Source organism: Montipora capricornis, chromosome 10 (assembly GCF_036669925.1).
Source record: "Montipora capricornis isolate CH-2021 chromosome 10, ASM3666992v2, whole genome shotgun sequence".
NCBI lineage: Eukaryota > Metazoa > Cnidaria > Anthozoa > Scleractinia > Acroporidae > Montipora > Montipora capricornis.
In genome coordinates this window covers 70,504,155-70,529,154 of record NC_090892.1, presented here as the reverse complement: position 1 = coordinate 70,529,154, position 25,000 = coordinate 70,504,155, and the positions used below count along the sequence as shown (strand labels likewise).

General features: G+C 39.8%; 2 protein-coding genes across 3 annotated transcripts in view; both read left to right on the top strand.

Moving 5' to 3' along the window:
* Positions 1–25,000, top strand: part of LOC138019491 (uncharacterized) — a 75,256-nt gene that overhangs the window by 37,391 nt on the left and 12,865 nt on the right. For both annotated transcript variants that reach the window (XM_068866299.1, XM_068866300.1), the window contains 9 exons: positions 3,812–3,841; positions 4,132–4,425; positions 18,711–19,048; positions 19,640–19,831; positions 20,366–20,455; positions 22,008–22,113; positions 22,470–22,607; positions 22,748–22,811; positions 24,071–24,176. In XM_068866299.1, the coding sequence (XP_068722400.1) occupies positions 3,812–3,841; positions 4,132–4,425; positions 18,711–19,048; positions 19,640–19,831; positions 20,366–20,455; positions 22,008–22,113; positions 22,470–22,607; positions 22,748–22,811; positions 24,071–24,176 (1,358 nt within the window). The remainder of the gene's footprint in view (positions 1–3,811; positions 3,842–4,131; positions 4,426–18,710; positions 19,049–19,639; positions 19,832–20,365; positions 20,456–22,007; positions 22,114–22,469; positions 22,608–22,747; positions 22,812–24,070; positions 24,177–25,000) is intronic.
* Positions 8,459–11,824, top strand: LOC138019492 (uncharacterized). Its single transcript, XM_068866301.1, has one exon. The coding sequence runs from the start codon at positions 8,945–8,947 to the stop codon at positions 11,216–11,218; it is 2,274 nt and encodes a 757-aa protein (XP_068722402.1). The 5' UTR covers positions 8,459–8,944; the 3' UTR covers positions 11,219–11,824.

Below are 25,000 nucleotides of genomic sequence, written 5' to 3'. Positions count from 1 at the left end.
AGATGCAACATCAATTTCTTCTTTCCTAAACCGGAACAAAACGCCAATGAGTGAATTGTTCAGCTGTGGTCCTTGCATTGAGTGATGTGACTCCCCAAACTGCAGCCGCATCGTATACTACTATATATACTACAAACTTTGGATTTGTTTGGATTTACTACACCGTGGTGCGGAAGATACCAAGTGTGATCGGAAGTAGAGGCTGCTTCTTTCCCACACAACTTGACAGCATAATATCCTTTCCCAATGTAGTCGTTCATCACTGCTTCATACTTACTGACAAACGTTGGGTCACGCAGGAACCGCTCAACTGTTGTAATCTCATTTTCAGCTTGTGGCCTGTGATTTGGCAGTACTAGGTCTTCGTTTAGCCACAAGAGACGTTCAGGGTTAGGGTCGTATTTTCCACCTTCGACCTTCGTCGTACTGCTCAGAATCTCCAGTGCTCTTTTATCTTCGATGCCCTTAGTACTATCAGCAGTGTCAATGAATCCTTGCTACTCACAAGCCCAAAACTTCTCTACCTGTTCGTGAAGAGCAACAACTGACTCTCGTTAAAGGCAAATTCAAAGACTAAGAGGGCGACTGGCTTAGATCTGTCTTCTCTCTTATTGATTGGGCCGGCAACGCACCATCCAAATGGCGTCTTGTCGCATAAGGCTCGTTCTGCGGATCATTGCCCTAGCGACAGTCGAAGATGATATGAGCTTGTGGAACGTCTTGATCAATAACGACATAGACTTCACCCACATCTACTGGGTGATTTGGCAGCTCCACATCTTTCAAGTGTGGCCATTCAGACCATTCTGCCTGATTAAGACAATAGCGATTGGACACGTTCAAATCTTCAATTTAAAGAGCATGGTTGACAGGCAAGTTAGGGCCTTCTTCACTTGTTGAGGTGATCTGGAATTTCACCTGCGATAGCTCGCAGTCTTGATTCGTATGAGTAACAGTGTTCAGACTGACTCTTTCAGGGACCCCTTGTAGCTCCAATTTCGCAGCGATGCTAGAGTTTATCATCGAACTGACGGCAGCTGTGTCTAACAACCCATTGGTACGTAGGGCCAAGCCACTCTCAGAAACAACGCGGACTGGATCTACCTTGAGTAAAACAAATCCTCTATCGGAATCAGAAACAGATGCGTTATGTACTGGTAGGCTGGTACTCGTCAACTGGGCTCGCGGTTGTTGCAGTTAAGTGTAGTAGTGGATGGTGATTTTGATGGGTGAGCACAGTCCTGCACAGTACAACCTTCCTTTTCTGGGCACTGCCTTTGTAAATGAGAAGGAGAGAGACAACGTTAACGATAGCAAAGTGCATTAAAATTGGAGAATCGTCGACACCAATTTTACGTCCTTAGCCAAGAAGACAGGACATTTATGTATTTTGTGTGATCCCTTGCAAACCTCGCAGGTGTTTTTGATAGTAGAGTATTTCAATTCTATAGGCTTTGGTTTGCTAACATCAGTTGCTAAGGTGGTTACTCGCACACTATCTGTAAATCTGGGATGAAATGCAGACATATCAGCTTTAACCTTCATTGGGGTACTGTTGCTTCACCTATATACTGAATCATTCTCGGTCAAGGATGCTGTACTTATGAAATAGCTAAAGTTCTTCAAGGTTGGCTCTCTACCACCAGTCTTGTCACGAAACATCCTTGCTGATTTACGCCACTTGGCCTGCAATGATCTGGTAGACGGTCATATAACTGCTTCAGGTTGGTGCTGCAATCTAATTCACACGAGTTTAACTCCTTCGTTGCATGGCAACAGCGTTCTCAATTTTATCAGGAACCGTGAGAAGTGCTTCACTATCACCTGCCCTTAGCTTTGGTTCCCTTAAAACCGACGCTTTCAAAACCTCCACAATCATAGCATTTTGACCAAACCTTTCCTTTAGAACTTGCAATGCAATCTGACAGCCGTTTGGGAGTCCTTGGTAGTTCTCAATGATTCTTCGTTCCCTTCCATTCGTGTAAGCCAGTAAGTAGTTCATTATCTCACTGTCACTCAAGGAAAATTAGCTTTCGACTTGATCACCAAAATTAGATCTGAATCACAAGTACTGTGCTGGGTCACCATCAAATGGAGCTGGTGTTGGCGGTGGTTGGAACATTCGAAGTTCCATTCTTTCCCAGAAAGACGCATGCGCTTCATCATAAATCTTTGAAGAGTTGTAATCTACTCCTTTGGAAATCATATTATTCACAGTTCCTGTGACGTTGTCGTCAACAATGTGCTGTGGCGAATGCATGGGTAATTCAGATTCAGGAACATTAGGGTTGAGGAGGTCCTTCAATTGTTTGTCTGCTGATTGGGCTGGTTGATTTAGCTTCACACCGGCCGCTGTTTCACAGTTCAATTCTCTGCCCAAGAGGGGAAATCCAGTAAACTTACGGCCTTGCCCACGTTTCCTTCCAATTTGACCAATTGGGCAATATGTTCCGGTGTCTGGCTCAATATCCGGGTCCCCTGAGCCTAAATACTGCTCATTGCTCCCCTTAATGGCATCTTCATATACCTTACTTACAGCATTCGCAGCAGCGCATTCTGCCATCAATCTCACCCTTTCGGCCTCTTTCTTGGCAGCCTCAACATGATCTAACTGTGCTAATCTTGCTTCCAACTCAGCGTGCTTTGCCTTAGTTTCGAGTGCTTTAGCTCTGGAAGAAGTGGTTGAATACCGAGAAGCTTTAGTAGAGCTCTTGGATCTCACGCTCTGTCTGGTAGACAACTTATCGGTCTTGTCATGTTTTATTCGCCTTGCTACGCCACTAATCCACTCATGATCAATCAAACTCATTCAAAGCGATGTAATTTCATCATACATCGCGCTAAATTTCTGATGGTATATGTCACGCTCTTCATTGCACATCAGTTCTTGAATATCTCCATGCAAATTCTCAAAGACATTAAACTGTTCATTAAGTTTCAAAAACTCAGCATTCACCAATTCCACGTTCTTATCAAGATTCGTGAGTGTTCAGATGTTTGCCATCCGTGTTTGCATTTCCCTGATAAGTTTCTTGCGTTCGGTGTTGTTTTGAGTGAGTCGATATTACTTTCCCTTTTCGGTTAACTTGGGTTGTCTTTTCCCCCTTGTTGGTCACTACAACCTGTTGAACCATTTTCGTTTTTATTTTCAGGAAAGGCTTTCTCCATTTCCGTTGATTCACTATCTTTTAAGACGTCAGCAACGGTTACTGCATTTTCGTCCGAAGCAAAACCAAGTCCTTCGTTCGATTTATTAGTTGTGTAGCCTGTATCTTACTGAACGCCTTCAAACACGGTAGAATTGGCTTGTGGTTCACAGGATAACACCTCTGCCACCAAAATTCCGGTTCGGTTGACCAATGTGTCATCAATATTATCCGCACTGTCAGTTCGAGACATTTCACTTCCACATGCACAACAAGCAAATACACATCAAGCAAATACACTTTAATAGGCAAACAGCGAAGAACCGTCTAATGTTTTCCAAATTGCTCTGCAAATATCACAATCCAATCGCAAACAGACGTACCTGATTTTACTGTAAAAGGCAAGTCACCGTTTTAACTGAGTTTATTGACAAATTTTCAAGCAAATTCACTCGTAAAAACAGGGTGACACATGCCGAGCATACAAATGTGTCAAAAAGGTGAAAAACAAGAAAAAACATGACGTGATACCAAGGGCGCGAAAATGCTAACAAGCAGCCCAGCCGCAACAGTTACCTCTTCATTCTTTTACTTTGTTTTGTATGGCATATCATCCAAAGGTCAAGCCAGATTCGATTTCACTGATTTTACGTTTTGCGTTTTAGGAACACGGCGATACGGGTACCCAGCCGCAGGTAATATAACGATCTTTCTTTGTTGTTTTTCGCAAAAAGGAAAAAAACCTTTCAGTCCTAGCGTTGCGCCCGTGTAGCTTTCAAGTACAAGAGGACATAATTTTGGACCTTTTTACTAAGGAACAGTAAATACTATTCCGAGTTTACACTCATCGTCATCTATAACTAGATCTCTTCTTTTTTTATTATTACATGCCTGCGCATGATTTGTCAGGATTTTTACAATTGTTAAAAAATGCGTTGAAGAAGTGTGTATATAATTAATATCCCTTCCACTCCTTCTGATGCAGATATCGAAGACGATATCCATTACATTGGTTGTGTGAATATCAGCAATCCATTGCCCGCATCATTTAAAGTAACACAGCTTAGAGCTCATGAGGCTTCTCCTCGACACTGTTATCAAACGTGTCGTGAAAATCAATCTTACTGGGCTTCGATATCGTTAAAGCGTTGTGTCTGTTACAACGACAATTCCACGATGGATAAAGTTGATGACAATGACCTTTGTAATGCAAGATGTAAATCTAACACATCTCTGATATGTGGTGGCAGAAGCGGATTTGGCAGCGCTTACAGAACAGGTAAGTGGCCATTTCTCTACACCAGAAAGATCAGTTGCAACTAGCTGAATAAATAAATAAATAAATAAATAAATAAATAAGTAAATAAATAAATAAGTAAATAAATAAATAACTAAATTGATTAATATACTGATTTCACTGTAAGTCCATCTTGGCTATAACACGAGATCCCAACTTTCGAATATGTGACGTTACACTTAAGAAACAAACAAATTTGGAAAACTCCCAGATTAAAAAAATGACAATTAACCCTGAGGGCCCAGTTATACAGATATCAGTTATTGTCATCAACCAAACTAGAATCGACGTGCCGAAAATACGCCGTACGTTTTAAATGGCGTACATTTTTAACAGATGAGACAACCTCAATCTGAGGTAAGAAAATGTTCAATGCTGGTGAAATGGCGAAGTATTCCCAACTTGAATGAAGTTAAGAAAAAAATGGTAATACGCTACGGATCAGCTTCTGGACTGCCCTACTCGGGTGATGTGTAAATATATTTTGATGCTGGTGCTGATGCATGTGATGCGATAATACTGATGGGATAAATTAAAGCTGCAATCATTATAATGATGGTGACGATGATGTTGTGATACTCATGTCAATTGATGCAAGTGATATCTTTTTTTGTTGCTGATACTGTAGCTGATGATGATAATGACAATGAACCTTAAGTTTCAATTATACCTAGAATGCCTTTAATCTGCAATTTTTAAAATGGAATCCTTTCCAATTGAAACAATGCAATAGCTTTCCACAATTAAGCTCATTCACTGAAAGATCGATTTAAACTATTGACCAGAGCACAGAACGCCACTCTTTGAACAAATTGAATTCATTAAGAGACGTTACCTAGAATGAAAATTAAAGTGACCTAAATTCAAATAGTTTTAGTGTACTGATGTTGATTGCCTCACCGAACCACGGAAAGCAAACAATTCTTACCTCATGCCTCAAAACGATTGTTGACGATTCTTACCTCAAAATTTCGCTTTTTATCTGCCGACTACCTGGTAACCACGCAACGTTATGAAAACTAGCAGTAAATTGGACTCACGACCGTGGTTTGAGAGGCATGGGTCTATTCTCGATTTACGTCACAAACTTCTTTGCAATGCAAAATTTCTTTGAAAAGTGCAAAGCACTCAGTGTGACGTAAATTTGAGACTGAATAGACCCATGCCTCTCGCATCATGCTCGTGGGTCCAAATTACTCCAGGTTCTGCCAAGTTTACGTGGCTTGCGCGGCACAGAAAAAGCGAAATTGGTAACAATGGTGACACATGTTTGCTTTGGATGGGGAGATTCACATTAGGAACAAAGAATATTTGAGTTTGAGTTTGAGTTTGAGGCTCACACTACACAAAATTTCGTGGTTGGTTTGGCAGACAGACAAAGTAGAATTTTCCTTTTTTTTTTCAACGCAAAACCGCCTTCTTAAGCGCTTGCACTTGTACCAAACGGACGGTTTGGTCAGTCCGATGTAATCGTGATCACAGTCATACCATGAGGCAATTTTAGAATTATCACCACCAACCGGTGGTATCATCATCGCCGTTGTTTAAAAGCTTTGCACATCAAGGCCTTTTACCGGACACCTATTTGCATCTTACTAGTAAAAGGAAACGACGCTAACTAGTAAAAGCGCTCCTTTTCTTTCTTTGCAAATAGGTGAACACATGTTTCACTGAACTGTCTCTGAGTTTTAATTATTTACAGCAAAATTGCACGCGCGCGCGCTATTTCAGCTCATCAGTTTCGCAGGCGCTCCACTTAAATTTCAAATGCCGTTTCTCTTATTTGGGCACGCCACCTACCTTAAAGTCGTGTATAAGCGTGAGATGTTCAGTTGTTGTTTACTTATTCAAGCTGACCATTTGCTAACCTGTTGCTGACAAGTTGCTAACCCGTGTGCAGTGGTACAATTTTGCAAACCAGCCTAATACGGAGGCAGTCAAAAACATCGAATTGTAATATGTTTCAATTCGATTCTGCACGGTGGCACAGTCGGTTAGTGCGCGGCCTTGATGCAAGAGGTCCTGAGTTCGATTCCCGGATCTCGCATCCTTGTTTCGACTTCTTTCCTTTCCGTGTAGCTAGTAGCTTTAAATACCCGTAAAATGGAGCACTGATGGAGTGGGGGGAGTAAAATGAGCGCACCGTCGACCTCAAGTTTGTCAGTTACTGAGTTATCGACGTTAAATAAGGTCTACTTTACTTTACTTTACTTTACTTTACACTTTGCCGTCTCTGGTCAACGAAACAATACAAAAGGACTCATGGCCCTCCCCACCCCCCGCCCCCTTTGATGAACACACTATCCGGTGGTGTCGAAACGTCCACTCTTTGAATAAAACTCTACAAACCAGAGTAACATCATGTCTGAATATCCAGAACATTATAATATAATTATGTTTTCCCTTAAGAAATCTGAAATAACCGTAAAATTTCCCTTCCAACTGTCGATCTCCTTAAACTCGTATATTTGCATTTCAATGATTTGAACTTCTAAATTACAGCAGCACTACCTGAGTAAATTAGTATGGGGAAATAAAATTTCTTTCGGTTTACCATGCGAAGCATATTATCCTTGAGGATAAGTCTTATAAGATTGAAAAAAGTAAATGTTATTCGCAGCGTGGGTGTCGCTCTTAGTCTTGAGCAAACAATATTAATTGAAAATTCGTTACGTCCTTAAACGCTTTATTCGGTTTTTGGAATGAAATGAAAGCTTATAACTAACCCGCGGTTTAGTAATTGAGGCTGCTAGAAAAAGAAGATAAGAAGAATGTAGATGTTAAGGTGGTTTGATATAATCTCGTGACTTAAATGTACATGAAAGAACTTAAGGAAGCTGTCCGTCTGTTTTCCGCTGTGTAAATTCAACTAACAATTGCGGCTTTATGTCAATATATTTGATAGGGAACCAACTGAAAATTACTAAATTTATCGTTTGCCGCTTAACGGCATCCACGTTTCAATGTTTTCTTGGTCACAGAGGATATTTTTAAAGGAGAAAAATTCTTATTTTGCTTGATATTTAACAACTCGTTTTAGCCCCTGTTAGATTCTTTAACTTTGCTCAGTGCAAACTGCAGTGGTTAATATTCATGATAACTTGTACGAAAAGGTTCAGTTATTGCTTTCTGTAGTTTGAATTTGTCCTTTTCAATGGTTAAGCGATTTTTTTACACGTTATGCCAGCGAAGTTGTATTAGATTTTCAGGTCGAGCTGAACAAGGAAAAAGCCTCTGAGGGTTGTCATATGATATGTTTAAATACATCTATGCTAATTGACGCCAGAACAGCTGTCTTGTTCCCTTTCTTGAAAATTTCTCCTTTCCAATATCTGTACTTCATTAGTAGTTCATAGCTGTCTTGTCAGATTTTTCTTCCCTCATCGAACCTTTAACTCTGACTTCATTGAAGAAAAATTGTTTTTTTTGCGGGTAAATGAAATCGGGAATTTCAGAAACCGTTTTAATTGAACTATATTACAGTGTTTTTAACCAGGCAATGCAAAGGGAATCCAAAGAAAAAAGAAAGGTCAACTGAAGTAATTTGATATCATAGTATTTGGCATTTTATGTTCTTAAGCAAGGTTTGTCAATGAAGTTTCAAAAGGCTCGACACATTGTCATGCAAGCCTCGAGTTGCGAAATGAGCCTACCTTATTAAAATGTGTTTTGTTGTGGGAGGTTTCTTTGAAAGGTCTTAAAAAGTAGGTTCTTGGGAAAAATGAAAATTTTTAGCTTTGAAGAGACGTGAAATATTGAGATTCCCTTTATTGTTCCTCTTTTTTCGTTCATAAATTTTACGATAAGCCTTTATTGCCCAAAAAAACTGCTAATGAAATTTGTTCATTTTACACTATGCGTTTCTCTAATGAAGAAGAGCAAATAAAGCCGTGAATGTTTAATCAGTTAAGAGCAAAAGTGTAATGATCTCGCCGAGTTTTGACGTATGCCTGAATTTGAATTTATTACTTTGGGAACATAAAGGCGGACTACCATGGTGATAAAACAAATTCAGATGTTTAAGATTTAAGAGCAATGAATTTGTGTTTGACGATTATATTAGTCTTGCTTGAGAAAACGGAGGCTGCTGGTGTTATACGTTTTTAAAACGCCGTTTAAAAGCTTGATTAACATTATTGGAAGACAAAAGTGTCGTGGCTTTTGTTCCGGCATACTAGTGAAAATCACAAATACTTTAAATGCAGAAAGGAAAATGTAACTGAGAGCTTGACATTTAACATTTAGAAGATTTTATGACTACGGCAAGACTGAGATGGCCACTGTTCGGTCCTGAAAAATCTTGCCGTCTCTGGTGGTTTAAACCGGAAAGGCGGGTTTGGCTATTTTTCTATACTGATTTATACTGATGAGGAGACACACAAAAAGTACAAATGACCATATCACAAATCGGGAGAAATCGTGTTGAAGAGCTGTAAAAATCTGCACTGGTGTACCATATATAAAGTAACAAGAACAACATCAAAATTGTCAGCATTCACCGATGGCTTCTTCACAATGCGCTCCTATCAGTAAAGTTGTGCCAGAGGACGGCGACCTCTTCGGTCCGTATGTTATTAACTGTGCCGTGATGTCTTTTCTGAGCTTAACAGCGATAATAGGAAATGTTTTGATTCTTGTATCCATTTGTAGAGCACCACGGTTCCTGCGTCAACCATCCTATGTCCTTCTAATCAACCTCGCCTTTGCCGATCTCTGCGTCGGATTCTTAGCGGAGCCTGCTTACTTACTCTACAAAATATCTTACTTAATGAATCCCTATTCCACGTTGTCGTGTAACGTTGGACTCGCGTTTAACTTTCTTTCACTCTTTCTATCGTCGTTATCCCTCTGGACAGCGGCCGCGATTTCTCTTGATCGACTTATGGCTCTTCATCTTCACATGAAATACAGCGCAATAATAACCAAGTTTCGAGTTTGTGTTCTTGTTGCTGCTTTACTAATACTAAGCTCAGTTTTCGCTTCCATGTTCAAGTGGGCACTGGATGCGCAGAATATAGTATTTGTGTGCCTGAATTCCCTTGCTTTGCTCATTGCGTTGTTGTCCTATATGAAGATATTTCAAATTGTCCGGTATCATCAAAGACAGATTTCAATCCAGCTGTCCGAGCTATCGTATGCTTCAAAGAGAAGCGAAAATGACCTCAATTCGGCTTCAATGGACAGGCAGCAAGGTGAACGCAAGCTGGAGCAAATGGAAATAGATGGAAATGGAGCAGCAAACACAGAAATGAATGATCATCAAAGGATTGAAATCAAAATGAAAGGCAATGGAGGTCTACATGAAAAATCGAGGGTTGCAAGTGAGAAGCAGTTGCAACAGAAGGAATGGGCACCAAAGGAGACTTTCGGAAAAGCTAATTTCGAGGAATCTCTTCTTGCGTGCGAAGATTTGGTTGAACAACAGAAGGCAGATAATCCGCCCGTTTTTATTGTGGCAATCAACAATTATAACCAAACACAGAGACAAGGTGTGTCTAAGCAGTTCATAAACGATTTGGAAGAGAAACGTGCTTCGCAACGTATGCAAACTCTACAGGGAAAATCTGAAACATCGGTACTATCGAGTGTTGTGAGTGTATCAGCAGGAAACAGCGGTCATAAGTTGGAGACAGGAACACGTCCAAAACCTTCAACTGACAATATGGAACTTAAGATGACCGAAACAGAGTTTGCTCACATCGAGCGCGATCAAACAGGCAAAAACACGAATTTTTTATGTGAGGGTGAACTCATAGAAACTGTATCATTGCAACTTAATAACCGCGGCAAAGAGTATTTCTCAGCTAAGGAAGCTGCAGCCAATATGAAAGGAAACTCCTGTCATAGCGAAGAGTCAATATATGACAGTAACTGTTTAAACGAATTGTATTCGAGTTATGATCAAAGTCACGTCCTGTTAAATGAAAGTTCGCCTTTATCCAAAAGGCAGCAAACGTTCGGAGAAGAGAATGAAATTACGTTAGTAGAGAACAACTATATTGTCAAGAGATCTCTTGGAAATTTTGATTCTATGTTTGATTCAAGAGCCAGAAAATCATCACGTATCAATACAATAACATGTCACAAAGAAGCGATGGGAACCAATTCGGTTACGGATGCCAGCTGTACGAATAGCTGTGATCAAAATTATTGCTCTCCAAATGAAAGTTTGTCATTCATTCAGTCTGAAGTAAAACTGCATCACGTAGATGAGAAAGAAACAAAGTCAATGAAAACGGAAGACAAGCAATATTTTCAAGGGATGAATGAGCATCAGAATTCGATTGCAGACGAGGAAGAACTAGCCCAGAGCAAAGAATCGAATAAAAGCGAGGGAAGCCTTGACGGCCAAGAAAGAGGGTGCAATAGTGACGCAATTTGTCAAAACCAAGAAATCAAAAGATCAAATTACGGACACAAAGATAAGCCAAATGACAATCAGGTGACCAGCGAAATGAAAAAAGGATTTAAAATGAAACATTTTAAAAAGTCAGTGGTAAACATGTTTGTGATTTGGTTTGTCATGCTTCTCTGTTACCTGCCTCTAATTTGTACATCTATCTTAGTTAACTTTCTTGGTCGCACTTATTCGATGCATTTAGCATTCAATTTTGCCACCTCTGTGATGTTTGTCAATTCCAGTGTGAATCCCATCGTCTTCTGCTGGAGAATACGCGAATTCCGTGCAGCAGTGAGAAAGACTCTAAAAGATGTGTTTGGGTTTTGGGAAAATCACAACGATAGAAATGACAACTTAAGCTCTTTAGTAATCTAAATATAGTATTTCTCGTTCGACGAAAGATCCTAGAGCTGAAGAACTCCTTGTCATTGAAGCTGAGGAAACTGGACAACTCTAAGCTCGTAAAGGCTTAATACTTGTCATGATCATCAAGGTCAGGTTTAAACGTAAACAGGAGGTTTTGCTTTAAGCAGGTCCTCTCTCATATCACACCCCTGAGGCATCAGTTATATGCAAGGCAAGATTTAACCTTTCGGTGTGTCCTGAAATATAAATATACCCTTCAAAGTCTAATTTAACGGAAAAAAAATTTAACCGCAGTATTTACAAAATCTTCACTGAAGAAGTTGAAAAAGCTTTCGTTATTTTCGTATTGTAGAATACTTTACATACATACATACATATTTAAACACTTTATTTATGGAGGGTAACACTAAATAACTAAAGGCTAATAAACTTGTGGCCCCCAAAAATTAGTAAAAATACAGAATTTAAATATCTAAAAAACTATGCTATCAAATCTAATAAGTTCTAGTAAATATTAAATTAAATTAATGTCAGGCTAAATACTAAAGTGATTTAAACTAAGCTGTTCTTTAAAAATTACATTAAATAAAGTCTTCTTAAATACAGGAAGAGAATCCTCATGTCTTAATTCTAAAGAGAACTGATTCCAAAGTTTACAAGCTCTAACCAAGGAGGACTTTCCACCTTCTGTCTCATGTATATACTTAAGGCCAACTAAATTAAATTTAGCATACCTAGTATTTGTAGAATTGACTTGATTATTAGGAGTAAAATGTTTGATTAAATAATTGGGTAAGGTACCCTGAATAAGTTTGAAAACTAGAGAACAACTGCTTATCTTATTTTCTTCACAAAAAGAAATCCATTTTAACTTATTAAATAGTTGTACAGATGGCGAATCTCTATCGGCAGGCAAAATAACCCTAGCCGCCTTTTCTTGCAGCTTCAATTCTCTGTTCAAATATTCTTTATCACATGACCAGATAACACTAGCGTAAGTTAATACACGGAGGTAGTGTGGCTCAGTGGTTAGGGCGCTTGCCTTGAGGTCCGGAGATCCCGGGTTCAAGACCCGCTCTGACCACTCGTTGAATTTGATCCTGGTATTCACTGGTTCAACTTCCCAGCTGCACTTGTAAATAGCCAACTGCTTTGCCTCCAGCCAGTTGGAATTTTTAACAGTTGTTGTTGTTCTGTTCTATCGTTTCGTTGGGTTTCATTGGCCCTGAAAAACCCCTATGGGGAGCGGTCGATTAAGTATGTATTGTATATAATAGGATGAATTATCGAATTACAATATAGCTGTCTTTGCCTAAGAGGCAGATGTACTCTGATTTTTCTGATTTTTCCGTTGAGAAAGCTTGTTACAAATTTTATCAACATATTGACTAAAAAATAAGTGACTATCAATATCCAAACCCAACGGAGTAGCTAGAAACATTGCTCACTAGTTCATAATCACTAAACTTCACTGAAAATCCAATTTGTATTTAAGTCTCTTGCCAGTCACGATCATAACATTTTTCTTGTCTACATTAATGGAAGTTTATTTGACACAGCCCAGTTTAGGATTTCAGCAACAGAAGTATTAAGGTCACTTTCATAGCCTTTATAGTTAGCAGAGCAGGTGATAGTCGTATCTCCAGCATACAGATCTACCTGCTCTGTAATATATAGTGGCAAATCATTAATAAATAAGATAAAGAAAAGAGGACCCAAAATAGATCCTTGTGGTATTCCATGGTTAATAAAGGCCAAGGACGAATTCTTGCCATCAACGCAGACCAACTGACGTCTGCCCGAGATATATGACTGACACCAATCATATGCTCTGTCCGGATTTAAACCAAGATCAAAATAAGAGTCGTTCCATGTGCTCTTTATGGTATCCTCCACTGCGCATGTCCGCAAACATACATAAGGTGGGTGGGAAGGGTAGCTGTAACTCGGATGCTACATCCCTCAGAACTTTGAAAGAGTAATTGGTCTAACAAATAATTACGACATGAAATCTAACTCAAGAAAGAAACAGTTTATTTAGTCAAAGTTCAACAATATCCTATTCTGGAGCCAGTCGTATTCAACTCAGAGCATAATATTGGATGGTATCTGCAAGGAAGTATCCTAACCCTAGAAGGACGTGGGATTGAGATAGAAGCACCCTGCTGTAAATTTAGAGTAGAATGTAGTGGTTATTGTTCTAATGATTTGCCGTTCTTAGCCCTTTTGTCACCCATATCTGTGGTCTCTTAAAACACTTGTCTCTGGGAGTTGGTTGCTTGGATTCCGTCTCCTGTATGTCTGATGACGTAGCTGCGGGCACAACATCCTCACGCCCCAGGTATTTCTCAACATAGGTTACATTGCTTCGGTACTGAACCCCATCAGTCTCAACAACAACAACAACAACAACAACAACAACAACACTGTTTGAATATTTAATGGTGTCAACAGCTTGTTATCTCTTTGCTGCTTGAGTAAACACTGTATCACCTTTCTCGATGTTTTTTTCACATGCCTTCCTTTTGCAGTCTGCATACATCTTTCCCTTCTCCTTCCTTTCACTGTCGCGGTCTCTGACTTCCTCTTCACAGTTAAACTCCTGAAGCTGTGGCAATTTGGTTCTGATATTTCCGCCATACAGCAACTCAGCAGGGCGAATTCCTGTTGGTGAATGTGGTTGGTGATTTTTTCTTTTTTTGACCTCCAGTCACGACCCTCGGATTGAGCGATGCGATTTTGCAGCTCAATTCCATTTTTTTCAAGGTATTCTTTTAAGTGGTCCCTGAAAAACTGAGGACCATTATCAGTTCTTAGGGAACATGGAAGGCCATGAGTAACAAACATCTTGGGCATTACTGACACAATCTTCTCAGCTGTGATTGACTTGAATCTGCTGTAATAATCGACTATAACAAATATGTAATCGCCAGGAGGCAGTGGAGAGGGGGCCATTGGGGGTTGCCCACAATACCACATTTCCCCGCCAAAAATTAGTAAATACCCAAATGCTGCGTTCAAAAACAGTTAAATACCGAAACCGTATCGGCGAAGCTGTGATATCCACGGGTACGAGTTTCATTAGCTAATGTCAAATACTTAGATTGTTAACATGAGTTATTTCATTTGTAATTTTGTACATTGTACATAAACGAGCAATTTGACGGGGAAAAGTTAGAGATTCCCATTCCAGGTCTGTAATCATTGATCAGAGGTAACACTTGACGTATAACTGTAGTCGCTTTTACAAAAACAAGCAGCCGCCCTTTGTGCGTTCTCCAGGTTATCTATGTCACACTGATAATGCGGGTCCCGAACAGTTGAAGCATATTCAAATTTTGGTCTGACAAGTGTATTATAAAAATAAGAAGTGTATTATACAAGGTGCTTTTGGTATCTTGCTTGCAGAACCAAAAGTTTCTCTTGATCAGATTTAAAGCCTCAGTTGCCTTTGACGATATTTCATGAAGATGATTGTTCCACCTCAAATTTGAATCCAGCGTGACTTTTAAGTAGGAGTGCATTTCAACATACCGTAAAATTCGGAAAATGAGCCCCTCCATGTGATAAGCGCCTCCAAATGTATCCTTCCGTTAAATCGCCCCTCCAAATATAAGCCCCCCTGGAGCTTGTACTTGGAAAATTGCCAGAAATGGTAAATTTACTTCCAACTATTAGGCTATCCCAATAGATGTAGAAACGCAAATTTTCCTCCGTAGATAAGCCCCTCCAAAAATAAGCCTTTTCGAAAAGGGCCTTTGAAAAATATAAAAATATAAGCCCCTGTGCTTATGTTCGGAATTTTACGGTAGGCTAGGATGGTATTGCAAAAAGTATATATTCTAGTTGGTGGACTGGGTTGAATTCCATCGGCAAGGTGCGTTGCCATACTTCTAATTTGTTTAGAGCTGACTGTAATTTATCCATGTCTGAAGCAGTATTGACAATAATATGTAAAAGACAGTCTTCAGCAAATAATCTATTGTAGTTGGACATTCAAGATCGGCTGCTAAGTCATTCACATAAAGTACAAACAGGAGACGCCCATGGTCGACTGTTCCTTGTGGGACCCCCGAAATCACTTGCTTTGGGGGAGATAAACTGTCACAGACAACGGTTTGTTGTGTTGTGTGTGTTAAAAAATGCCTTAACCAATTATTCAGAGGACCTGTTATTCCATAATGATGTAGCTTCCTCGGGCCACAGTTGTTCAAACGATGGATAGCGCTATCCGCCGGATAAATCACTATGCACTGGATAACTCAATCGGTTTTATTAGTGTTTATCCGCTGGTTAGTGATTTATCCGCTGGATAGCGCTATCCATATCGTTTGAACAACTGGAGCCAGGAGTCTTTCATGTGGCACTTTATTAAAGGCCTTAGTAAAGATGAGATGCTTTCTTTTCATTAAGTGCAGAAGCAATTTCATGAATAGTTGACTGTAGTTGCGTTTCGGTTGAACGCTTCTGGTGAAAGCCGTGTTGGTTATCAACCAGAATGTTGCAAGACTCGGATACTTCATAATATGGCTATGGACGATATGTTCTAAAATCTTGCAGCAAACACATGTAAGTGAAATGGGCCTGTAATTCTTGCAATCCTCTTTTTCCCCTTTCTTAAAAACTCTGTGAACATTTGCCTCTTTCCATCTTTCCAAAATACTGTTTGTCATGTTTTCGTCATTTTTAGATGTCTCTAGGGAATTATCCTCTGGTCCCAATTTCAACACACCAAAGGCAATAGCCCTGTGTCGCCCTAAAAGGGCGTAGCCCTCACTTTCTACTACAAGAAATTCAACCTCATTCAACGCAGTCTTACCAACTGAAACCTCCGCGACAAAAACGCCTGCATGCAATTGGCAATGGGTGGATACTACCATATGAATACAACTTCTTAGAGGCCTTGCTAGACACCTATTGCACCTTTTGGGCTTTCAACTACTCCCAAAACTTACGATCAATAGCGTTACAACTAGCACCAGAATCAATTAGCAGGATAACAGGTATCCCGCCTATTTGCACAGAAATTTTGCCATCAACTACAGTCAATTTCACATTATTTTACCGCGCCACGTTGCGAAGTTTGTTGGGAAATTGGCTACTTGGTTGCGAAGTAGCCAATTATGCGGCGAATTAGACAAGCAATTTGCGAACTTTGAAATGAACTTCCCAACTTCTACCATATCGAACTTCGCAACTCTTTGCCGTCCGAGATTCGTGACATCGTTATCAAGTGGTTTGAGGATTCTACACCATTCAAATTCGTTAAAATTTACCGAGTTTGTTTACTCGCCGATCGCGACGTGCCTTCCAGCGACTAGTCATGTACCGACAAGGGGTTTGGGCTGCAATTAAACTCCAAGTTTTGAACCTTCGATTCAATTTTATCGGCAGACGACTCGGAGTTCTATTTCTTTTTATAAGGTGATTAGAAGCGCTATCCTGTGGGTTTCGACAAAACACTGACCCCCTTACTGACCCCCCTACTGACCCACTATAAAATCAATGGGAAAATGAATACTGCTTACTTAAGCCTCAACAACCCTTTTTAAACGGCATTGTTCAACAGTATTTAAGTCTAAGCACCCATTTTAAAAAGGTTAGTTTTCGATTATTGTTGTGATGGCCGATTACTTCATACTCCAAAAATATAAACCGATTTAGGAACCGAGCATCGTAAAAAAAAATGAGAATTCCGTTCTTCTGCTTCCGGTGGCTATGCAAAGTGCGGTGTGAAAGCAACACCCGGAAAATAATTGCGCTCGACTAATCACTGAAGAAAGTCTCATTAGGCCTTTTTCGATATATTAAAATTCAGCTTGAAACAGAGCTTTAGAGGACAAAGACAAAGAAAAGTGGATGATATGCAAATATTTTTCACATACGTTTCAACGTGTTTCCTTCCATTGTTTTTGCCCTCACTACCTCACTATCAAGCTGAATATTTGATATTTCGAAAATGCCCTATTGGGTTGTACCAGAATACCATTACACTACACACAGACCAATTAAAGTTAACGAGATGAAATTACTCACAACTGCAGCTTACTCAATTATTTTTGCACAGCAATAAAAAAATTGCTCTTATTCTGGGCACGTTTAGGCCCTGTTTACAAGCACGTAAGGTAACCTTACTGCTAGGGTTACCCTAGCAGGAGGGTCAAAGATAGTCCGGGTTTACAAGCAAAATTTCACAGGTAAGGGCTGACCCTACCACCCGGGACAACTTTGCGTGCTTGGTAACCGCCAGCATCGCAAACACAATGGAAACTGGCCGCTAAAAAGTTGTCCTGGGAAGGCGAGTTGTCCCTAGCAGAGCGTTTACAAGGCAGCTAGGGTTACCCTAGCGCCAGGGTAACCCTAGCTGCCTTGTAAACACGTCGTTGAAAAAAAGAAGAAATGTGTGAGTGCTAAGGTAACCCTTTTGCTAGGGTGAATCCTACCACTAGGGTTACCCTACCTGCTTGTAAACAGGGCCTTAGAGAAACTTTGTTGATGATTCTGGCCTCCGTTATTCTAGAAACGGTAAATTTAAGGAAGTATTGAAGGATGCTTTAACTAATCAAATTCTTTGAGAATACTCACTGCAAATATCGAAAGATTCCTCCGAAAGTATCATGATATACACACCCTTTCTTCAACAGCAATAGTTTTACTGCGCAGTGAAAAGCGTAAATATTAGTCATGAACATTTCACCCACTTGAACAAAACGGCGCCCTCTGCAAATGATCCTAATGCTTAAAAGCCGCCAAAACTTGCATCTCAAAGCTGAAATGCTGGGTTTCCTTTCAGTAAAATTCCCATACAATAATAAGAACGTTGCAAAAATTGAAATTATTTTTTAACTGGTCGGATACTGGAACCGGTCGGATACTGGGGCAACATACTGTAAAATAAAGCACTAATATACAAACAAGTGACTCAACTTTTACGATGTCACCTTAATATTCCCACTGTTTAATTTCATCAATGGCAAACCGCTGATGCACAAGAAAACCAGCTGAAACAGTTCATGACTGCTCAATATTAGCACGGCGATGGTTGAAAAAATCCTATTAACTGTTCAATTTTGATGTTTGCTAGAAACGTAAGGTTAAATTGAAAAAGAGCAATCTCGTTCCAAGGGTCTCTCTTCTTCCCTTCCCTTCCCGCTTCAAGGCAAGGGAAGAACAGATGTTCGATAGTCGTTCAATAAGACCATTTCAAACTGGAGGATTAGCGTTAAATAGAGACCTGACTTTTTCATGCTAAGATACCAAGATGGACAACAAATTGCCTAAGTACCGTCGTTTCATGTCGAAGTCAACTATTTCCTGAGCTTAAAAATAAAGTTTGAAGCTATAAAGAAAGAACAAACTGAAGATAAAATGGAATGATGCTCCGAAAATTCTACTGGAAAGCCAGGATCAATCTATAAGTCACTTGTTTACCCATGTAGACATCAAATTGCCAAACTGAAGGGTACTAGCCTCGCAAACCGCATTTTTGACATATCTACAGGTTATGTTCCTTCTTCGTCCACTATTTATATGACTGCTGCAAGCACACTCGTCAGTGCTGTCTATTCAGGCAAGACATTAGCAGAATTCTCGCCCTCTTCAGTAGAACAGAAAGCTGGAACAGAAAGCTCCTCAGCTGCAACGAAGCCTATTGAATCTTCCACAACTTCTAGCACCGAAACAGAAAGCTCCTCAGCTGCAACGAAGCCTATTGAATCTTCCACAACTTCTAGCACCGAAACAGAAAGCTCCTCAGCTGCAACGATGCCTATTGAATCTTCCACAACTTCTAGCACCGACGAAGCAACAACCAAGTCACCCACGGAACCTGCAGAGAAAGTATGATGTGGTACCCGTAATGACTTTTTTTCTTCAGTCATTTCCTTCACTTTCGCTCCCCCCCCTTCCCCCCTTCCCCCCCCCCCCCACCAGTTTCCTGTCCTTATTTAAAGAGCGCCTGACAACTGAGCAGGATGTCGCAGGATAAAGGTCCAGCCGAACATGAAACAGAATTTTCGTAACTGTTTTGATCAAAGGCTGACCGTCTGATGATCGCAGAACTGGTCTTGACATCTTTCATACTCAGTTGGTGGGAACGAAACAGGGTTGGGCATGAAAGACCAAAAGACAAGAGCTAGACATTTTGGATCGGTCGTAGGTAGAAAACAATGGTTATGGATCAAACGAATTGTGAACTGCGAAGCCATACGACTGAAAATTTGTTTGACCTTCTTCCCAGGAAGTTCGCAGACTAACCAATATCTATTTTGGGAAGTCGTATGTTCAATTTGCACCTTGGTCAATTTTGTTTATATTTATTTTCTTACTTAATGCCTTAAAATGGTAGTAATGTAATACATGCATTTGTTTTAATCGTGAATCAGTTAAAAATCAGCAAGCTTCTCCATTGGTATATCCTTGATTTCATAGTTCAAACAAATCGAAGATATAATACTTACAGAAAACAACTCCCTCACGGTTGTGGAGAAGCTTAAGAATTTGACCAGCGAAGAAACTTTGAATGGCGGAGACACAAAAGTCGCACTGGTAATTCTTCAAAAACTCGCATCGAATGATAACTTGCTGCCTAAAGACAAGCAAACACAACAAAAATTGGGACAGGTAAGCACGGGATAGCAGGGTAAAAAAATAACAATTTTCTTATTTTACTCAGAGGTGGGGAAGAAAAATATGCCTGGAATTTCATTATTGTTGAATGCCAGGGTACTTGATGAAACACTTCTTTGAAGTTGGTGCCCAGGATCCCCAAGTGATCCCCTTTAATTTCACATATAATATCCAAACATGCGTCATTTAAAAGTTGTCGTTTCAATTATCTCACCTTAATTAAGTTGACTTTCAGCGTTTTTTGGCGTAAGTGAAAAATAGCGAGCATTAAAACATGCATCTACAGTCTCGTTCTCGATTTTGTGACAAATCCTCTTTGCATGTTGTTGCACACATTGTCTCTATTTCTGTTTCCCTGCCTCTGTCGCTCTTTCTCCCTCTCTCTCACCCCTCCCTCCCTGTTCCTCTCTCTCTCTCTCTCTCTCTACCAGTATCTCATTAGATTGGAAAATTTGTTGCCTTCAACAAATACCATGACCCACTTATTTTGTTACAGCGCAACTTCATAGAGTTAACTCTCTTCTTTAGAGTTTCTTGGACGTAGCAAGCTCTCTCATATCTGAGGAAAATAAAGACAACTGGGGTGTAACAAGAAGAGGAGAACATAACACCAGCTGGGTAAGTGTATTTACACGCGAACTGACTAAAAAGTGATTTTTCAAGATTTTCAGAGTCAATTTTTATCTGAAAAAATTATTTGTCTGTTCAAGTTAATAGTTTATTTATACACGGTGGTGTTTTAGGCTTTAAGTTTCTTGGCTTCTTGTTTATTAAACTCATTTGCATAAAAACATCGGTTTGAAGAAGAAGAATTGCTAAGGCTGGGCAAACACATTGAAAACAAGCGGGAGGTGATTAGAGCGACATATAGACCCACGTTACGTACTTTCAAAACTTGACCGAGCTCTTCGTCTCGTTCTCCTTCTTTAAAAGAGATAGAGTGTATGGAGCAAAAGAGGTTTCAACTGAGGCTTTTTAAGATTTAATTAACACTGAAATTAGTCTGGCCAACGTAATTTACAATGGGGTGCAAAGTCCTTGGGACAGTCAACGAACGTTACGAAATACGGAAAAAAACATTGTTTATGTCAATCGAGCGAGTAGAACCTGTTTCGCGAGAACTTAGGGGTGTTTACTGCCCTCCTCCCCCTTCCTCCTCCTACAATGCCGTTAAAAGCAGTTTGGAACCCACAGCACAGAAAATTCAACAATGTTGGGAGGGGAGGGTAGGGGGTGAAGGGGGTGACGTAGATTGACCTGCATGGTGCAAAAGGTCCAAAGAATTTTAAACTACATTGTAGCTTATATAATACTCACGAAGTCATATTTATTCTACTTAAAAGCGGATCTCACCAACGACTTCAAATTATTTATGTAAAGAAGAACTATCAAGAGAAAATGAGGGGACAGAGAGGGAGGGTCCCGGTCCAGCCCTTGGGATATGTCAAGTCCACGAAAGTTATTTTTAGACGAGTGGAAGTCTTCCGAGACGTCCGCATGCAGGTCAACCTCGGTCTGATGTTTCAAAGAAAAGCAAAGATTTCATGTAATGGCGGACGAAGTGGACTTGACGTTTGTGCATGCGGACGTCTCGGAAGACAGACTTCCGCTAGAACAAAGACTTTCGCTCGTCTAATTATAACTTTCGTGGACATGACATATCCCGGCCAACGCCCTGAGCCTCCCTCTCTGTCCCCTCATTTTCTCTTGGAACTATTTATTCCGTAGGATGCCTATGGCACCACAGTGTAAATCTGCAAGTGCAATGCTTTTTTAAATTTCCCGAATCCGCGGAAATTGGAGTGATATGGAATGACTTGTAGTCTACCCAACCCTCTAAGAGCTTTAGGATTAGAAAAACTCTGATTGTGTTTCAATTTCTTTATATCTGTTTTGTTCGACATATAGTAGCTAATTAATTATTACTGGCTCATCTTTCTGGTAATTTTTCGCCACTTTCCAAATTTTACCCGTGATTTCTTCACTTCGACTGACCATACTGAGTAGTTCACTAGAACTGGACAATTTGTCTGAACTCCTTGTGTATCCCACAGAAACGTCCTTAGGCGTCTTGATTTTTATATGAGCCAGGAAGCTATGAGGAAAATATTATAAATTTCACTTCACTGTCGCTAAATGTTTTCTTAAAAATTGCTGTTTTTTCCTCTAGGAAACCTCGCCATTGCAGATTTTGGAATTTGTAGAAAACGTTGGCTTAAAGCTTGGGAAACAACTCGGCTACAATGAGAGCGTTGTATTTGAAAGTCGCAATATTGGTAAGGAGAGAAATTTCGCATGGCGATCAAGATCTGACCTGAATCATGGCCATGAAAGCAGTTGCTATAAGGCATTCGGTCGCGTACTTCATTTTTTGCTTATTAGCCCGTTTGAGGCGAGTGGTTGCACGTTTTTCAAGTGATTTTATCTGTTGGTTAACCGTTAAAATGTATTGGGGCTTGAAGGATTGAATGACCAATTGTTTGAATCGAAGGACCAACCGACTGATCGATTGACTGACTGATTTATCTCTTGTTTGGTTGATTGACTGATTGATTGATTGATTGATTGATTCATTAATTGATCAGGGATTGATTGACTGACTTATTGATTTACCATCCGTTTCCTGTCAAAGCAATGGGTGTGGACACGAAGCCACCTGACGGGTCGCATTCTGGAAGGAAGTACCCTCGCTATGATGACTTAACCAGTCAATGGAAGACAGACGATTTTGTGTTTATTCATAAAGAAATCTTCGATGAAATGGCGAAAGGTATACCTACAGAAACGAGTATTTGTGATTTAATCGTTCACGAAAACCTGACTGTATATGAAAGCAATCTGTCCGACTAGATTTCCCCTTGGGAAAAAAATAAATCAAATAAACTAGTTAAAGCTTCTTTTCTTTTACAGATAACAGCAAAAGAACTGTCGCTGTATATACTGTTTATAACCAAAGCACGTACTTCCCTGCTAGGTGAGGCATGGATTACCCAAAGCTCGGTAGCTCTTTACAACCGTTTACCATTAAATTTCGTGAAAACATAACAGGATAAATTGCTTTAATAAATCGCAACCTAAAGGAAAAACTGCGAGATGAACCAATCAGAATTTCAAGCAATTACATGTAACTTTCTTCAAATGCAGGGAAATTAATCCAGCCACGCATGCAAGTCGCGATTGACTTTGCTATTCTTCTCACATATTGGAAAATTACACTGTATTTTTAAATCAGTCACTAACCGTGACAATCTCCATGGCGAAATTCTCTTCGACACCCATTTTGAAACCAGAAATGAGATACATAGAGGATATTACATGGCCTCGTGGGATACGAATTTTAACTTCTCGTCACTGATAGTATCACTGTGAGAAGATAATAAAATTCGTACCCCAAGCGGCCATGTAATATACCCTCTATGTATTATGTAGATACTGATGAAATGGCCAGGTTAAAACAACTTGTTTTATTCATTCTCGAAATGGCGAAAGAGTGGTCACCAAAAGCCAAAACACGCGTGTTGTGTGAAACGTGAAACGAGATATCAAACTTATGAAAAGAAAGTCATGAATATATCAAATTGAGACATAAAAATATTAATGTAGACTTGAATAGAACAATTATATTACAGCACAAGAGTATCTTAAAATGAAAGGGAAAAGTAAAGTAAAGTCTCAGGCCGGCACTTATCTCCGGTTTCATTATCATGAAGTGACTGGGAGTATTTCTACTCCCCCCTGGATGGGATGCTAGTCCAGCATTTCTCCGGTACTCATTTATACACCTGAGTGGAGAGAGACACCGTGAGAGTAAAGTGTCTTGCCCAAGAACACAACACAACACTCGATCCGGAGTCGAGCGCACTAACCATGAGGCCACCGCGCCTCCCACTAAAATGAAAGGGAAGCTCCCTGTTTATTAGCTAACCGTGTTAGTTACCATGACTGCACCTATATAATAAAAATAGTATCTTCACCGCGCGTGGTGAAAATATGCATGACATTTTTGTAAAAAGGAAACGCGTAGTATTTCATCTGAATCTATCCAATAAAACTGCGTTCGTTTTAATTAAACTGTAGTAAAACGACGGTGAGGAGTGAAGTACAAAAATTTAGATGGCAACTTGGTTCATTAAGTAAAGAGTTCCAAAACACAACGATCTGCATTTTTTGTAGTTTACTGTATTTGTTTTTGTCGGTGTGCGTGAGAATTTAGTTGCCGTTTCTTTATTTCAGTTCTAATGATGGATTCGTAAATTCTGCGATTTTGGGAATGCAATTTAACAAGCCTCTGAAGACGCCTTTCAAGAAACCCATTCAACTGCGGTTCAAGAAACTTCAGGTTTGCTCCTTTACCCATTTTGCGTTAAAATACATTACGCTATGCTGGCTAAAGTGGAGTCAGCTGAGACGTGTAAATTTCGATAATGAGTTGGGATTCTAACGGGAGTCGACCATGAAACTAGGATCATTTAACAATTAGTCCTGCTACACTACTGGGTCTGAAATTTGCTGAAATCAAGCATTTCAGCAGTTTTACGAAAAAGGATGTGGTAAATGTTAAAGAGAACTTCCACTTCTACAAAAGAATATGACTTTAATCCGGAGGTAGCAGAGTTTGGAAGCAAATTTGTTTTGTCAAGTTTTCAAAAATAAAAAGTGTTTGTAACTGAAAAACATAAATTTAAATTCTCTTATTATCACTTTTAAATTTCAAGGGCGTCGCCATCTTCAATATTTGTGACTTGTCTGGGTTGCTGAATTGTTCTAACACGAAGAGGTCGATACACACGTCACAATGATTTAAGACGCCAGCTACCGGGTAACCTCCCACAATGGCAATAAATTTTTTCGTAAAAATTTTTACTCACGTCTTTTATCGGGATTCCTATACAAATCCTTACATTTCTGTTGGCTTTTTCTCACACTGAGCTTGGAACGCCTGTGCAATAACAAATAAACACAGCCGTCACCAGCGAGAGGCTTCAAACAACTTCACGTCTTACAGAATGCGTTGAAAATCGGAATTTCTAAAAAGCAGTGGAGCAACCAAAGCGATGGGTGCTGTGTTGGGGCTTCACACATTTTTTGTATTCTATTTTTTAAAAAAATGTTCGCACTCCATTTCGTATATATCAAAGGCTAAAGGCTATTTAACAATTATTC

What these genes read in the sequence shown, in the direction of transcription:
- LOC138019492 (XM_068866301.1), top strand. Translation starts at nt 8,945, where the DNA reads ATGGCTTCTTCACAATGCGCTCCTATCAGTAAAGTTGTGCCAGAGGAC.